Genomic DNA, 17138 nt, shown 5'->3' with positions numbered 1-17138 from the left:
GGACTTCTATCTAGATTTTATTGAAAAAGCTCTTACAACTCAAAAAGAAGAACACAACTCAATTAAAAATGGGCAAAAGATTCACATAGATGTTTCACTAAGGAACTTCTATGAATGGCTAATGAGGACATGGAAAGATGCTCAGCACCATTAATCATTAGGGAGATGCAAATGAAAACACTGCTACACACCCAGGAGGATGGCCGTAATCCAAGAGACAAGACAATGTCAAATGCTGGGAAGGTTGTGGAGATGTTGGAATCCTTTCATTTCTAGTCGGAAAGTAAAATGGCGCTGCCCTGTTGGAATACAGTCTGGCAGTTTTATATTTATGTTCTCCGATGTATCTTTCACCTGTTGTTGCTGGGTTTTTAATCATGCTTAGGAAATTTTCTCCACTTTCACGTTATAGAGAAATTTACCTATATTTTCTCCTCTAGTAGTGTGATTTTATTTACTACGTTTAAATCTCTGGTCCATTTGAAATTCATGCTGCTGTACAGTGTGAGGGATAGATCCAATTTTATCTTTTTCCATGTGCCAATATCATTATTAAAAAGTCAGTCCCCTTCCCTCACTGACTTGCAATGTCTCCTTTAGTGTATACTAAATTTGCATATGCAAGTGGGAATATTTCTGGATCTCCTATTCTGTTCCCTTGGTCTTTCTATGTATTCATATATCAGTTCCATACTTTTGAATAGGACGTGTTAATGACTGGTAGGGCTAGCCTCTACACCTCGGTCCTCTTTATTAAAGGTTTTTCTGACTATCACTGGTGTTTTTTCCTTCCCAATAAATTTTATAATAAAATTCTCTAGATCCAGCAAAAAATCCTGATGGGATTCTTGTCATTACCTTTTATTTATAAATTAATTTTGGGAAGATTGACATTTTTATGATCTTCGCTCTTCCTAATCAAGAACATGTTATGGTTTTGCATTTATTGAAACCTAATTTGTCCTGTAGACTTTTATAGTTTTTCTCCTCAGGTTTTAGGAATTTCTTATTAAATTTATGCCTAAGTATTTAATTTTCTTTTTCTCTATAGCATTTAGTGTATTATGTAAGTCATACAGTATATATATGATGGAGTCCTCATCATTCCTTCTGTTTTATGTGTGTGTGTGTGCATGTGTGAGCATGCGCATATCACACACACACACACACACACACACACAAACTATTGATTATGTATCTTAATTTTATACCTGCCTGTTTACTTTTAGAATTTGCAGTAGTTTTTCCATTGATCCCATGATCTTTTTACCGTATTGCATGAGTGTTACTGGTTTTGCCAGCCATTAGTTTCTCAGATTAAAAGGTTATTTGGCTAGAAGCCTCCCTCATTAGAATGAAGTCCCTGTTTTCCATCGTTTTCCCTTGATATTCCTCTCTCTGCTGCAGTGGAGGACTCAGATTGTTTCCTGAGGCTCTCTTAGACTGTCAGCTTTAGTCTGGGCTTCCCCCAGGAGATCCTGAGATGAAGACTTGCATACAAGCAGTTTATTTGAGAGGTGGTCCCAGGAAACACCAGCAGGGGTCATGAACGTGAGAAAGGAGGGAGAGGAATACAAATAAAAGGCTCTTATCTAGCAGGTCTCCACTTGAGCAACTGGAACGTAGACTCTGGAAGACCATATAGAGCCCCCAGAGTCATCCTAAGCATGGGGTGAAGACGCCTGGGATTGCCCCAGAGTTATCCCAATTGTGAGGTGAGGAAGCCAGGACTTGCTGGGTGCGGGGTGCTTTCAGGGCCTTAAAGATCGCCCAGCCAGTAGAGCAACCAGGACTGGCCCCACAGTCTATGCTAACCCAGTAGACTTTGAGGGAGGCTCTGGAGTCACACTGACTCCGACTGAATCCTGCTCAGATGCTTTCTGGCTACAAAGGCTTGGTTCCCTCATCTGTATGTTGGCAATGATATTACCTCATGGAGTTGCTGTGAGGATGTGGACACTGTGGACAAAGACACAGAGATGTACCTATGGATGTCGATGTGATGTAGGTCGGGTGTCGACATCGAGACACACAGTGGATGCAGATGAAGCTAGAGGCACAGGCAGATCTAGACACAGATGCCAGTGTAGACATACACATGGAGGTAGACAGAGACACAGGTACAGATGTGGGCGTAGGCACGCGTGTGGCCTGCTCCTCCCATGCCAGGCCCTCGCTGGGACTGGGGATCAGTAAGCAGCAGGACTTCCATGCCTCCGACTTGACTCTGTCCTCAACTCTATCCCCATTTCCCTGCTCTTCTCAGGTGTGTGCCTTTTATGCTGTCATGAGATGTACTCAAGCCCTCCCCTGACTGGCCCACCCCTCCCTCTTCTCCTGGACCCCTTCCCACCAGCTTGCTCCAGATTATCTTCTGGGGCGGCAGTTCAGCCTCGTTTTCTTCCAGCTGTGGGGCCCCTCTGTAGTCTGGTTTTCTCTTTGCCATTCTTAGGACCTGAGAACTGTGGAGGGAGGGACGTTCCCCATCACACAGAGCAGAGGCAAGTTCTAATAAAATCAGAGTGCTGGATTAAACATGATTAGGTTGCTCATTATTGCAGGTTGAAGTGAAGATTCCATTTATTAAGGCCATTTAAGGTGGACACTTAGGTTCCCTGTGGGATTGTGTCCATCTCAAAGTGTCAGGTGACAGGGCCATTCTCAGGTTCTCAGAATGCAAAGGGCAGGTAACTGGAGGAAGATGGGTTTCCTTAGGTGGGTGTAGCTGTGGGTTCTGACTGTGGACATTGACAGTATTTTGGGACGTTCATGATTGGGTCATACCAGTCATGATCTTGGGACAGTTGGCCTGAATACACTGCTGAGGTTCACTGACCATGTTTATTTTTTAATTTTTAAAAATATTTTATTTATTTATTTGACAGAGAGAGAGAGAGCACAAGCAAGGGGGAGTGGCAGACAGAGGGAGGGGGAGAAGCAGGCTCCCTGCTGAGAAGGAGCCCAACGTGGGGCTCGATCCCAGGACCCTGGGATCATGACTTGAGCCGAAAACAGATACTTAACCAACTGAGCCTCTCAGGTGTCCCACTGACCGTGTTTAGAAAGGGAGGGAGGATGGAGCAGATCTATGTGAAGCCTTTTCGCTCACAAGCAGCTGGATTGGATTGATGTTGCAACAGACTAGTCCCCCCAAGGGGGGTCCCTGCAACACTCTCATGGATGTCTTCATTCCTGTGTGGAGGGAGCGAGACGAATGCAGAACCTGTCGATTTGATCAGATGCATTCCTTTGCTTACTCCTGAAGCAACGGCCCTGAACACCGTAGTTGGACATTGCGCTCTCCCAAGGGTACAAACTTAGGGGGTATAGCTCAGTGGTAGATCATTTGACTGCAAGGGTACGAACCTAGAGGAGGGCTGAAGTGGAAAGAGGCAGGCACAGCTGGCCCATGTTCAAGCTTACTTGCCATTTAGAAATGGAAGAATACTGTAAGGTTTTCAGTGCAGACTTGTAAGTAAGTGCGAGACAGACGGTCAGGTGACAGCATTGTGACAAGTGTGTGAAGCCATTTCCCAATTGTTTTAGTCGGCCAGACTTAGGGAGGAAACCAGCACTGACACAAACCAATTGCACCATGATCGGCAAACAATGAAGTGTTGGGAGTCACTGTTGAAAGTCTATAATTTCCAATGGAATTGCTGTTGGGTCATCAGCTTGCTACCAAAGGACACAGCTGGCTGGGTGGGAATGGCAATTAGCCACTGTTACCCCAGTGTGACATTTTTCCCCTATAGACGATGGAAAAGTAAGACCTCCCCTGGCCAGTGTTGGGTGCCTGCTTGTGAAATGCCCCCTCGTCCAGGGGAAGGGGACATTGGGGTGGGAGCTCTTGCCCCGGGCCACGGGGAAGTTTGGCTGGCCTGACCCTTACCTCCGCTGTAGCAGAGACACAGAAGCCCACTGGCCCTGGAAGAAACCACCTCCTTTGCCTGGTTTGTGTAAAGAGCCCTTGCGCCACGGCTGGGAGTGAGACGTGCCTGGGCTGGTCTCCTGGGTGCACAGACTCATCCGTGCCCCTTCCTCTGGGTTGGGGTTTCACTCTCAGAGGGACGCGGAGCTGGCCATGGGGCGTGAACTGTGTGCTGTGAGCCTTCAGGGAATTTGCAGGCTTCCTTGAAGGCTGGGGGTGCCCACCCCTGCGCAGCTTCATTCTGGAAGTGGCTCACCATGGATGTGCTGCTGGAGTTTAGTTCTTTCTCTTTTTGGTGTTTCCAAGCCACAGTATGTGCCCGCTGTGGCTGCGGAGTGCAGGTGAACATCCTCTGCTCTCTGGGGTTGGGGCATGACTTCTTTTAGGAAAAGTCAGGGTTCTTTTGGTTCGTTCTTTTTGAATGGCACTAGAGCGACCGTCCACTCTCAGCATTTAGCAAGTGGGCAGTGAACTATTTTCCTAAGGTCAGGGTGGTTGTGGACCAAATAGACAAATTTACTGGGCAGGGCTGAGCCTTCCCACAGCTGAAGCCCAAATGTGAAAGAATCAGGTACTTAGCTGGCTTGAGAAGAAGGGTTGTAGATATTCCTCCGAATCTTGCAGTGATCTAAATGTGGGCAACGAATCAAGAGCCTGGACGACTAGTCCTTCCATTGGTCTGTTCTTAACATAGTCATCTAGAGTCCGCGTTCAACTTATTTATTTCCTAATGCTGGGTGATGGATTAAAAGATGTGTAGAAAATCTTTCTACAAGAGATAAGATATTGCAGCCTGCCACAACACCCCCGGCTCTTTTTGCTTTCTCTTGCTGTTTTTTCTACTTTTCAGTGCAGAGCTCAGGCCCCCACATCATATATCTTGATTAGGTGGTGGATATTACTAAGGGGATGTTTTTTAAGCCTATCATTGACACATTTAATTCATTAGGTACCAAATCCACAAACAAATTTTGGCTGGCCATAAAACATGGTTAATCCAGGGAGCTGCAGTAAAAGGTGAAAAATTATGTCCCAGCAAATGTGGAATATTGCTTTTCTGTAGAGACTTTTACGGTCTACGACATCTTTCTTCATAAATTTGTCTTTTGCTTGGTTCTCTTGGTAACTTAACCATTTATTGCTTCCAGACCACAGAATGGCTCAATGATCCTCTACAACAGGAAGAAAGTGAAGTACAGGAAGGATGGGTATTGCTGGAAAAAGAGGAAAGACGGGAAGACGACCAGAGAGGACCACATGAAGCTGAAGGTCCAGGGAGTGGAGGTAAAGGGCAGAAAGACTCTCTTGTTCCCCAAATGTTGTCTCTGGGCTGCAATGACATGGAATTGCTTTGGAGTAATTTACTGCCAGTCACCTCTGTCAAAAATATTTTTTGTTTGCCAAGACCCCGTTTGCTGTTTTGCTTTGTTTTCTGCTTTCTTAGCCAACAGTCTCCATTTAAGTTTTCCATGAAGGCCAGATTTAGCTAAAGTGCTCCTGTTTCTCGGGAGTCCTTGGTGTGTAGACTGGGATTTGCAAGGTTCCTGTAGAATCCTGTGTTGTATGTGTCACGGAGGAGCCTGCAGGGACGAGGGAGGAGGGACCCACCTGAGGTCTCCCTCTCTAGGTGGCCTGGACCTACCTCTGTTGAGTGGGACCCTTGGGAGCTGGTGATCTCCAACCAGAGCCTGGCTTGTCTCCCTCTACTGACGGCCTCTCTGTTTCCCTCTGGGTGTTCTGACCTTAGGGAGCTCGAAGGTGTTAAAGATAATGAGATGGGATCGCAGGGCATGCGGGATTCTTGCGGCTGGGGTGGAGGTGGGTGCTGCAGGACAAGTCTTGGGATCTGTGCAAACTTCGGTTTGGGTCCTGGGGGAAGACGGGGTGCAGGCTGGTTTCTTTGCCGTTGTTGTCACACCACAGGCTCTCACTCTTGGGCAGCTGTGGAGACATTCTCCTGGGGTCCCTTCCTTGTTTGAGGGCCTGAGCCACGTGCCACAGTGGTAGAGGGAGAGGGTGTGAATCGTGGCACATTCTTGGCCTGCTAGTTAGCGAGCACCCACTTCTCTGCACTGCTTGCTGATCCTTGTAAAGGATCTTCCCTGTAGGTACGGTGCTGCGTCAGGCCAGGAGCTGAGAAGCTGGCCTGGGATCCAGCTGGTATTTCATACTGGTGAAAGCGAGGGATCCTGGAGGCCACTGGTGTGTTGTGTCCCCCAGGCTGCCGGGATTGATCACTTGGACCATAAGCCCACTTGACTTCCATGGCTCCCACTCCAGGCTGACGTTCTTTGTGACGCACTTCGTCATTATGACTTTTTCTATATTAATCATGCGCTTTTATGGCTGTTAAAAATAGCATCCAGTGGCTTTTATTATATTACCCCACAGAGAGAGATAACTTTTGTTTTTTTTTAAACACCCAGTAACAATGCTTTATGATGTTGAACAAAGAAAAGCCCCGACACGAGAAATTCTGCTTCTGTATGTTCTCTCGCGTTCTGTTATTTGCACAGCGTGCTTTCGTCAGCTGGTGAGACATGAAAATGCAGATCGCCCTGAACGTGTTGGACCTAGCTCTAGGACGGTGACTGGTGATTTTGCCAGCTGCCCAGCCATAGCTGCGGGGGGCCCCGAGGGCACAGGAGCTTGGAGGGATGGGGGGGCACGGAGCAGAGTGGGCGGGACCCACGCGGGGCTCTTGCTGGGACTTGCAGGGTCTGCGGGAGCTCACTCCAAAGCTGCACAGACGGTCCCTGTGCCCGCAGGTCTCTGGCAGGCCTCGTCCTCGGTCATACGTAGGTCAGGAACTTCGGTCATCCGAGTGGCAGGGTGGAACTCTCCCCCAGCAGCAGCTCAGAAGCCCAGGGCCAAAAAAAGCCAGTGTTCATTTTCTTCCTTCACGTGATAAATTAGAATTGTCACTGGATGGAACCAGAATGACGTGTGGTTATTTTTAGGCCATGTTTGTGTTTGGAGTTCTTTGCGGCTCGCACTTAACAGTCTCCCTTGCAGACCCCCGTATGGGGGATGTTGGGACCCTTGGGACCCAGGGGAAGGAAAGGGGCTGGACAGCAAGGGGTCTCTGTGATTTGCTGAGCATAAGTGGCTGTGGGGAGTGGGAACAGGAGAGGGACTGAGAGACCCTTGGTCGGCCACACAAGGGGCCTGCTTTCCGGTTCTTCGAGAGGGAGGCCAGGGCCACCTCGGGCGGGCAAGTGTGGTGGCTGCTTCCACGGAGCTCAGGGACTTGTTCCCCTGAGTAAGTCAGTGAGCACTGACTGTGTCCACTGCTCTATAGTATTCCACCATGGAAGCATTTGAGCCACTCCCTAGTCAGCGGACTTTTAGATTCTGTCCAGCAATTCAACATTACAGTGCTTCAGGAAACAGGCTTGTCCACGTGTGCAGCCCGGATCTGCTGGAACGGCTGGGCACAAGGTCTGAGCATCTTGCATTTTACTGGACATTGCAAATGGCTGTGCTAATTACATGCCCAGCAGCACTGAGAATTACTGTCTCTTCCCTACCCTCTTGTACACTGATGGATGATAGATGGTACCCCGTTCAATTTGAACTGGGCTTTTCTTAGTTATTTGTGGGGATGAGCACATCATGTTAGTGAAAGTCCTTTGTGGTGGGTTGTCTACCACGGGCATAATTTTAAAACAGCTCCAAAGAAAGACATCTTTGGCAAGAACATCCCTGCATCTCACTGGGCATTTCCTGCATTTGCTCTGATCTGGACTGGTGGCTGGGAAGCCCAGAGGTCATCCGGGGACAGGGGGCAGGTGGTTCTTTCCACCTGGGAAATGGCCATGTGGACATATACGGAGTTTTGCATCTCATGGGAGGAGGCTTCCCCCTGGGAACGCCGATTCCTCCTTCAGTGGCTGCAATCAGGTGGTTCCCGTCGACTCAGTACGTCCAGACCCTGCACCTACAGCAGAGGGTGGCAGACGGTCCTGCACAGGGTCTCAGAGCTGTGATTTTTCTACCACCTGAGCTGGTTTCCTCAGTTCAAGGGCATGATAAACTTATTCGGATCTACCGTTTAACATATCACTTGCTATAAGCCTTCCCTCAGGCCAGGAAAACTTCCAGCCCTGTCCATGGAACTGCTCAGCAGTCCACCTTCTTTTGTTCTCCGAGGCTGGGGCCCTAGGAACACACGGCAGCTCAAAAGCACATTGATTTTCTCAGCCAGGCACAGGATGGGGGCAGCCGCTTTTGAAGCTGACGAGCTGTTAAGTCCACGATTAGTTGTCTTGTCTGTAAGCCATGGAGAAGCTAGCTCGATAAGGTTTCCAGGGACGACAAAGGTTGGCAGGGAGGAAAAAGAAGGTGGTTGTGATGTCAACGTTTCATGAGATGAAATCGCAGCAGGCCTGAGGTTGGCCCTGCTCCCCAGGTAGATTCGTGCCTGCTTCTCTAGAGCCTTGATGGGGGTAGGAGCTCTGGGGGGAGGAGAGTCCCTGAGAGCAGAGGGGCAGATCTGAAGTGTCCCTGTGCCTCCGGGATTGCCACACCCTGGGTTAGGTGAGCTGGGTGAAGTCTTTGGGCCAAGCCGGAAGAGTTCACATACTTTTCAAGTTCACGGAGCTGTTCTCTGGCCCCAGAAGCTTATGGCGCTGTCCTCTGCCCCGTCACCACACCTCTCTCCTGAGAGTGCCGGCTATTTCAGAACCTAGGCCAGCACTTGGCTGTCTACCTCCTGACCCCTCTGCTGCCAGGTTCCCACAACAGGCAGGAGCCCCGCACTTAGTAGAGCAGTGGCCGCTGGCTTATGAATCCCCTGTCTACATACCAGCTCTACTATCTCATTCAACCCTCATCGAAACATCCATGTGAAGTACCTATTCTTATACCCATCTCATAGATGAAAAGGTGGAGCCCCAGGTAGGGTTTCTCCCACCCCCTGTCCTGCCACAAATCAGCGTGGGGCCGGGCCTTGAGCCGAGGTTCGCCTGGTTGGACAGCAAAAGCACTTGCCTGACGCCCATTGCTCCCGGGAGTTCTGGAGGGGTCTGTGGTGTTTTCAGATCTAGTTGGCACACACCCTCCATCCATCAGCCAGCTGTCAAATGCCTTCCATCCACCATACTGTGATAGGTATTGAAGATGCAGCGACCCATTCTCACAGGGGGACAAAAAATTCAAGCCCGCAGCTCCAACGTCAGGTCAGGAGGAATGTGCTGGAGGAACTGCACGTCCTCGCGCGGACGTTGTCACATAGGATGCATCCCTCAGGCAGACTCAGACGCAAAGAAGTGGCATAAACACAGGGACTGGTGGGAGCGAGAAAGCAGCAGGTAGGGGTGGGACACGGCGATCAGCAGTGACAGAGTCTGTCGAAACATAGCTAACGTGGTTTAAAGCAACAGGTGGTCAGAATTGCACCGTGTCGGAACCTCTCCCAGCCCCACGCAGACCAGATGTTCGCCTCCCAGGGATGAGCCCTTCTCTCCTCTCATCATAAGGCATGCCTCGCCACAGATGTCCTGCTTTGGGAGCCAGTGGGTGGTCATGGTACAGAGGCTGTTGGCTCACTTGTAGGCAGCATGGACAGAGACATCCTTCCCCACCGAGCCCGTGCTGTGGTGGATAGGAACCCCCGGCCTGGGGCCATCTGCCTGGCAGAAATAGCAGGCATCACCTCTGATTGGAATTTGTAGCAGCGAAGAGAAAGTTTAGTTTTGCTGACCTGTTTGTACTGCCTCAAAGAATGAAGAGTCGCTTTGACTTCTTGACCAACTGCCTGGAAGCCCGAAGCCTGTTGTGAGCCCAGCGGCGGCAGTAATAAGGTTATGTTTTTGGACTCAGCCTCATTAGAAGTGATGTTCTTTATTTGGACACTTAGGCCACGTATTAAAAAGGAAAAAAAAAAAAAGCACCTCTTTCAAAAGTAGGAATGATATTGTAGTTACTGCATTAGGAATTAACAGGGCATGAAGTAACTGTCTGCCTCGTGGTGATGCTAGATCATTCCAGCTCTGCTTGCAGCCGTAAGATAAATAGGTATCTTGCTTGCAACTGATGGAGTCTATTTAAAATAGGCAGCCACAAACATGTATGGTGCCCAAATCAAGTTTGGAAAATAGCTAGGAAGAGATAAGGAGGAGGTAAGGTGGCCGAGCAGCTGAAGCTCACGGAGGGGCACGTGAGTCTGCATGTTGCCCCCATGTGCTTTTGAATAGAACGACTACTTCTTGCTTCTCGTAGATGCTAATGTGGCTCCGGTCCGTGGTGTTTGATCTCCCTCCATTCCCCTCCAGACACGCCACGCACCCACCGGTCTCTACCGCGTGGCCCTCCTTGTTCCCAACCGGTGTTCTCCCACATCCCCATCGAGATTTCTGAAGCTTCCGGGGCATCTTCCCTGGCCTTCTCCAGCGGGAAGTAATCATGCCCTCCCTTTCATTTCCATAGCCCTCCATCCGTACCTTTTTTCAGGAAGTGTTCTCTTGGACTCGACACTACCCTGTCCAGTTCAATAAACATATATTAAGTACCTAGTATTTTCTGGATACAGGAAAGTCTGTATCTGGTATCGAGGCGCTAGATGGCCTATTAAGGGAAGAATAGAGGAGGCAGGTAAGACGCAGCATCATGCTTGAAAAACTTACAGAAATACAAAAGAGGACATTTCAATGAGATGTGGTAACTATCCCCAGAGGCTTTGGAGTGTTGGAATGAGCTTGTTTCCCCTCTCGGAGGACGGCGTCTGGACTGGTCACCCGCAGGCCCTTGCTCTGAGCAGTGGCATCTGCTGAGTGACCGGCTGCTTTCACAGGCACCCCCTCATCTGAGCCCCCTGCCCCACCCCTGCCGTTGAGTCGTGTGAGTCAGACATGTTTATCCCCATGGGGATTTGAACTCGGGTCTTTGGTTTCTGATCCTGCTGCCTCCGCGCTGGTGGCTGAGGTGCTCTGGTCTCATGATGCCTCCAGTGGAGCGAGCCGGCCTGTTCAGCGGCCCCTCAGAGGATCTCACTCAGTTCTCTTCTGGCTTTTAATCATCTGAGTTTTTGTGTCGTGTTCTGCTGGTGCGCGAACACGTTAAAACCTAATTTCCTGTTACCTGGATGTGTTTTGGTGGAATCAATTCAGGAACTTGAATCCATAGTCTTTCTTTAATTTCTAATTACTTAGCATCCCTGGTGACATGTCCCTACCCAACTCATATAATTAAATTTTAACTAATAAATAACATTAAACTAGCTATGCTTTGAAATGGCAATAACCTCGGTTCACATTCTGCTGAGCTCATGGAGGCCTGGCCAGGATGGCGGTTTTGCTTCTTTTTCTTAAGGCTCTGTCTTCCCTGACCAAAGGCAGTTAACAACAGCAATGACAAGTATGGCAGCATTTATTGAACACCCACTGAATACCTGTTCAGCCCCCATCGCTTGGTGTGCACCATCTTGAGCAACATTCCCATGAAGTAAACAATGCCGTTTTCCTCATCCTTGTGGAAGACGTGATTAATTTCCGGGATACCCAGCTGGTCAGTAACAGAGTCGAGATACTACCCCAGCTCTGTCGGATTGCAAATTCCCAGTTTCCTCATCACCAGACCACATGGGCTTTCAAAATGCCTTGATACCCAGAAGACATGTGCTTAGACCAGGGAGGCCTGGGAGTGTGGGGTTTGAGATGCAGCGCCACGTGCCCAAGCACGGGTCTCAAGTGAGATGGGGGATAAGGAAGGTCTTTTAGTACAAGTGGGCCTCCCTTCTTTATAACCCCCATCAGTCAGAGGAGAAAGAGCCCCTCCCTCCCTGTTCCTCCAGCCCAGGAACCTGGCTCCCTCGGCCCCCGGAGACTGCGAGAGGATCGGGAGGCCTCTCGCCCTCCAGTGGGTGGGATTTCGTCCCCCAACACTCTGAATACCTGCAGGACCTGCTGTCACTTCTTAGCCCTGATGTCACCTGGGTCCTATAGGAGCCTTTTATATTCCCATGTCAACCTAAATTGAGGGACAACGAGCTGCGTTTCTCTCTCCCACTAAGAATTGTCAGCGTCTGTCCATCTTGAAACCATAGCTTGAAAGCCTCCAGGACACGCTCACTTTGGCATGAGGGTCTGTGTGCTCACACTCCCTATGCGGGGTTGCCGGATTTAGTGCATGCATGTGTAAACACACACACACACACACACACACGATGTCCAGTGACATTTGAATTTCAGACAAGCAATAAATAAGTTTTCAGTACAAGTATGTCCCATGCAATCACCCAGGACATACTTACACTAACATATTTATTTGTTTCTTGTCTGAAACGCACACTGGGCTGGGTGTCCTGTATTTTATCCGGCAACCCTCTGACCATCAGAGCAGTTTCCGTTGAGTCTTTGCAGATAGAGATTTGGCTGCTTGGGTGCTGGTCTCACTGAAGCCTCGAGGAAGGGAGTTGGTTTATCTCCAGACACATAATCGATGCAGGAACCATAAAAACCAGGAAGGACACTGGCCACGGCTACAGAGAGGACACTCCTGGCAGTTTCCCAGCAAACCTAAGGGCTGCCAGGCCTGGGGACCCTCTTGCTCTCTCTGAAAAGAGAGTCTGGGGGTCACTAGGACTGCCAGAGGCCCAGGCCTTGCCCTTAGAGCCTGCTGCCCCCAGGAAGCAGGCCTCCCACCAGTGATGTTTGAAGAGGTGTCAGGAAGATTTCGCAAGAGACGTGTTTGTAGTTTCTGCCTTCCTCATCTCTCTGGTAGATTACAGTTTGTAAAATATTTTGCAATTTCCTTTTTTAAACTTGATTTGAGCCCTATTGAGCTAGAAACTCCCTGTTGAAGGTAGAGCAGCAAGATATCAACTTGGTATGCTGAACTTGTATTTAATTATTATCATAACAGTCCCTTAACATGATTGCAGATTAGCCCGCAAGGACAGGAATGGAAATTTTAGTATATTCAATTACAATGGAAACTCTTGAACACCACTGTCAAAATTCACCCAAGGGCCTTTCCACTGGGCCCCAACGTACAGCAGGTGCAAAGTTAGATGTTACTCAGGACACATAACCTTGGTTTTGTAAGCATAATTTACAGCCTCATCCAGAAGCTGGGGATGCCTTTTAAGAACGTGATATATATATTCCACCCACCTCGGTAAATGACCAGCTTGTGTTGGGTAAAGAATATCTCTGGCCTTCACTTGACCGAACAGTAAATTATTGATCTTCTCCACATCTTTCAATGCCCTGACATTGCTGGGAAATTTACTCCTGTCATCCGCGGCTGTGGCTTGTCTCCGTGGGGTGCCGTCCATGCTCAGAGGGCACGAATCTGCAGCCCATCCTAGGAGAGTCGCGGCTGACCCCTGCAGCTGACATGGGGTAGTCACCGACACAGGGGAAACTAATCAGGCCCAGGTTTCCCCAGTCTGTTTCCTACAGACCAGCAAAAATCATGGGGAAGATGGAGGGGTGGTGGCAGCCTTCTGTGCACCCAGGACGAGTGGCAGAGGAAGGGGTTAGTACATAAGCAAGAGAAGGGGACAGCAACTCACCCTGCTGCTCGGGGGGAGGCTGCTTCTGGTCTCCTCATTTCCTCTGCGCACTTGCTGGGGTTCTGCTACTGCTGAACTGCTCTCTGCTGGCCCTTCCTGGGTGCAAGGCCAGCGCCATAGACGGAAAGCTGGTGATTTCATGAAAGAGCACCTTTCTGGTTCTTGTTTGCCTCTGACAAGACAAAGAGACCTTCCATTTCCTCTTTGTGGGTCTTCATTCCAACACCTTGTAACGCCTTATGGCCTTCAGGATATGCCTTTACATCTTGCTGCAAAGCACTCGTATCTCACTCATGCCAAAGCTGAGGGCCACATGGGCATGTGCACGGCCATGTGACCCATCGGTCAGCACTGCCAGGCTCACCTGGGAGCTCACTAGAAGGGCAGAGTCTCGGACCTCACCCTGGATCTACTGAACCAAGATCTGCCTTTTAGTATCTCCTCCCATGATTGATAGGGCCGTTCATTTGGAAAGGATTGGCACAATCATTCTCTTGCTGCTGATGGGGTCTTCCCTTGGTGACTCAGCCCTAGGCACGTGGGTTTTTTGTTTTGTTTTGTTTTGTTTTAATCTGACATTAAGAAAAACGTCCAAAGGAAAATTTTACAAGTTGGTCTGGTAATTCATTACTTGACTCCCAGCACCTTTAAAAAACATCTAGCTGAAAGCTCTGATGATACGGTCTGAGCCTACCAGTCCTGCCCTTGGCCGTGAAGGAGAGGGAATAGCGGGTTTCTGCCTGCGGAGCACACCGGTTCCCCTGGCCCTCTTCCCCCCTGTTCCTGCATTGTTTAACTCCACCCCCCAGGGCACCTTCTGTCCCCTGTTGTAGCCCAGCACTTGGCATGGTACTTGCTGCACATTTGGTACCCAGTAAGTGCCTAATAAACATTTTTTGAGTGAATGGATGAATTGATGGATTTCTTCTGCGAAGCATCGGACAGACAGTAAACAGTTTCAGTTTTGCCAGCCAGATGGTCTCTGTCACACTGGCGCAGTGTGAAAGCAACCATAGATGATAGTTAAGGAATGGGTGTGACTGTGTTCCAATAAAACTTTATTTGCAAAAACAGGGTGAAGGCCCGATTTGGACCATGGATGTAGCTTGTCGACCCCTGTTCTAGATTATGGCAGCAGGTTCCAGAAGGAGCAGAGTGCTATGGAAACTGGTGAGAGATTGATGGGGGATGATTAGGGACTTGCCTCATATCTGAGCACTGTTATGTTTTTAGACTCATGTTTGCAGCCTGACAATGTTCAGGCTCAGCTTATAATTTTGTAAGGAAATAACACTTTTGTTCATGACATGCTGTCACGTCAGACAGTGCTGTTCATCATGTTTGTCCTGGTGGAGTTAGGATGTCTTCTTTCTCTTTCCTTGTGGTAATACGTCCATGTGGCATTAGGCCTGTTTGTTCTCAGTCTGGAGAAGGTAGATGATGTCCCTTGCAAGGGCAGTTGGGAAGTGTCCTGTTTCTCCCATAAGCCTGCTTCATGGTGCGGTAGAGAGGGCAGGGCAAATCCCAGTGATGCACTCTGAGCTCCTCTGTCCAGGGACAGCTGAGCCAAAGGCATGTGACCTTGCTGTGAGTAGGTGGGTCCAATGATCAGGCTCTCATGGAAGAGGGGAAGGCTGAACCCCCTGCATCTTCGGGCCTGAAGTGATTTGAAAGTAGTAGCCTGTCCGTGTTTGATGGGACAACATCCCCCTAGAATAGAGGCCGTAGGGAGGGTACAGATGTTATTTGTCCATGTTTAAGTATTTACAAGACAGCACGAGAAAACCGGAGACTTTCTCTTTCATCTTTGCTGCCACAATTTACGTATAGTTTTATGATGGATGCAAGAGGTAGACATTTATTACGAAAGTGTAAGAGATGTTGACTCTTCATGAATTGATTATTTAGAATTTATTTTATTAAATATTCTAGGTGGTGTGTGATAAACTGAACCTCTGCTGGTTTGCAGCTTAATGATTCATGTATCTGCGGCAGTGATAAGGAAATCAAAGACTCCGTTTGCCATTTCAGGGGAAGAATATGGATTATTATTAAATCTGGAATGGGCCTCTTGAGAAGCCTTCCTTAAGGGAACATGCATATCAATAATTTCTTCTCCATACGAGAATCCTAATGTTTCACTTATGGAAACATAAATTCTGAGTAAGTGGCTGTGGTTTTTCCCTCCCTTTGGCTCCTTATATCCTGTGCTCGTGGCCGACCTGCTCTTGTTCTAGCATTCAGAGTCCTTCAATCTCCATGTCTTTATCCTCCTATTTCTAATTTTTAATGCTCTTAAAAAGCTCTGCTGAGGCCTGCACATTTCAGCACCTGAGATGCTGGCAGAGACCAGGATAGTGTTCCTCTGGCTTGGAATGTCCTAAAAGGTTTGTTTAAGTCTAGGAGGAGACGAGACTGGGAGGCCTGAGAACCCTGACTGAAGTGTGGTCAGCTCGTGTGGGATGTAGGATGTTGCCCTGAACCCATTCTTGCAGAAGCCAATGGGCAGCAAATCCAGTCTGGTGAGCTGCATCTGTAGCGAGGACAGCGGATGGGCACGCCCTGGAGCTGTGCCCATCTCAGGTGACACGGAACCAGGGAGGCCTAGCGGGTGTGGCTGTCCGACCTGCCCCCTCAGGACAGAGGGCATGCCGAGCTTCTGGGGGACGTCCACTGAGAATGACAAGCCCGCATGCCCCATAGTGACATTATGAAGGGATCAGGGTTGTCTGATAGCTTGAGTTTCAAAATACTCCCTGACTTCTTTCTCTTCCCAAAACATTCGACAGATGGTTCAATGCCATAATCTTTACTGTAGGAGTCTGTGGGAAACTAGCTGGGGGACCCCAAGACTCCTGATCTCCCCCAGGTTCTTTACCCATCCATGCACAGAGCAACCCAATCACACATTCAATCTTTCCGTAGTGTGATGCCCCAACACTGATATGTTTCTTAAACCCCTCACTCTGTTGTGTGCTTCTATACATGGAATTAGACCTAGTTGTCAGCATAATCCCATAGTAAGTTCAGTTTCCCCAAAGAACACACACTGAACTGTTCGCAGTTATTTCTTACAAATGAAACCTGCTTGGCTCTCCACGTGACGAATCAATCCAGGAGGAAGTGAGTTCACTACTGACCTTTAATTCTTTAATTGCTGTGAAATAGTTCAAAGAGTCTGCATACAGCCCCCATGTAAGTGTGGGCACAGAGGGGCTCCCTGGTCTCGTACAGTGGCCTTGCGTTTGGTTCTTCTGCTCTCCTGGGATTCGTTTTCCCTTTACGCCCTAAATCAGAGCCCCCGAAATAGGAGGTGGGTTTGGGCACGCTCCCACTTCCTTGTTTGCGTGCTCAGATTCTGTCCCACCAGTGCTGAGCATGGGAGGGACTCCGTTTCTATTTGCTGGAGAGCTGGGCCCTCAGAGTCTGGGGGGTTGATGGCAGGCAGGTCCCAGACCCTGAGCAGAGCTGTGCATCATGGGGCACTTAGACACCCACCGGGGCTGGGGTGCAGCGGCCTCCCACGGGCAGAGCCCCCTCATTTGCCTTTTCCTGGGAGGTGGTGAAGGAAGCCTCACGGAAGCCGCTTCCCTCCCAAATTAATGAACACTTTCAGACATGATATGAAATGTTTGGAAACGAGATGCAGCACGGTATTTTGCCTGTATTTTTTTTCCTTTCACAACACCT

General features: G+C 49.1%; 1 protein-coding gene across 1 annotated transcript in view; it reads left to right on the top strand.

Moving 5' to 3' along the window:
* The window catches only part of LOC118020052 (calmodulin-binding transcription activator 1), a 642738-nt gene that overhangs the window by 213272 nt on the left and 412328 nt on the right, over positions 1-17138 (top strand). The window contains exon 3 of the mRNA XM_035019893.1: positions 5080-5215. Within this exon, the coding sequence (XP_034875784.1) occupies positions 5080-5215 (136 nt within the window). The remainder of the gene's footprint in view (positions 1-5079; positions 5216-17138) is intronic.

The sequence above is a fragment of the Mirounga leonina genome, unplaced genomic scaffold (genome assembly GCF_011800145.1).
Source record: "Mirounga leonina isolate KUSES-001 unplaced genomic scaffold, KU_Mleo_1.0 Mir_173, whole genome shotgun sequence".
Lineage (NCBI taxonomy): Eukaryota > Metazoa > Chordata > Mammalia > Carnivora > Phocidae > Mirounga > Mirounga leonina.
The sequence above is the reverse complement of the archived record's forward strand: the minus strand, read 5'-3'. Positions and strand labels throughout refer to the sequence as shown.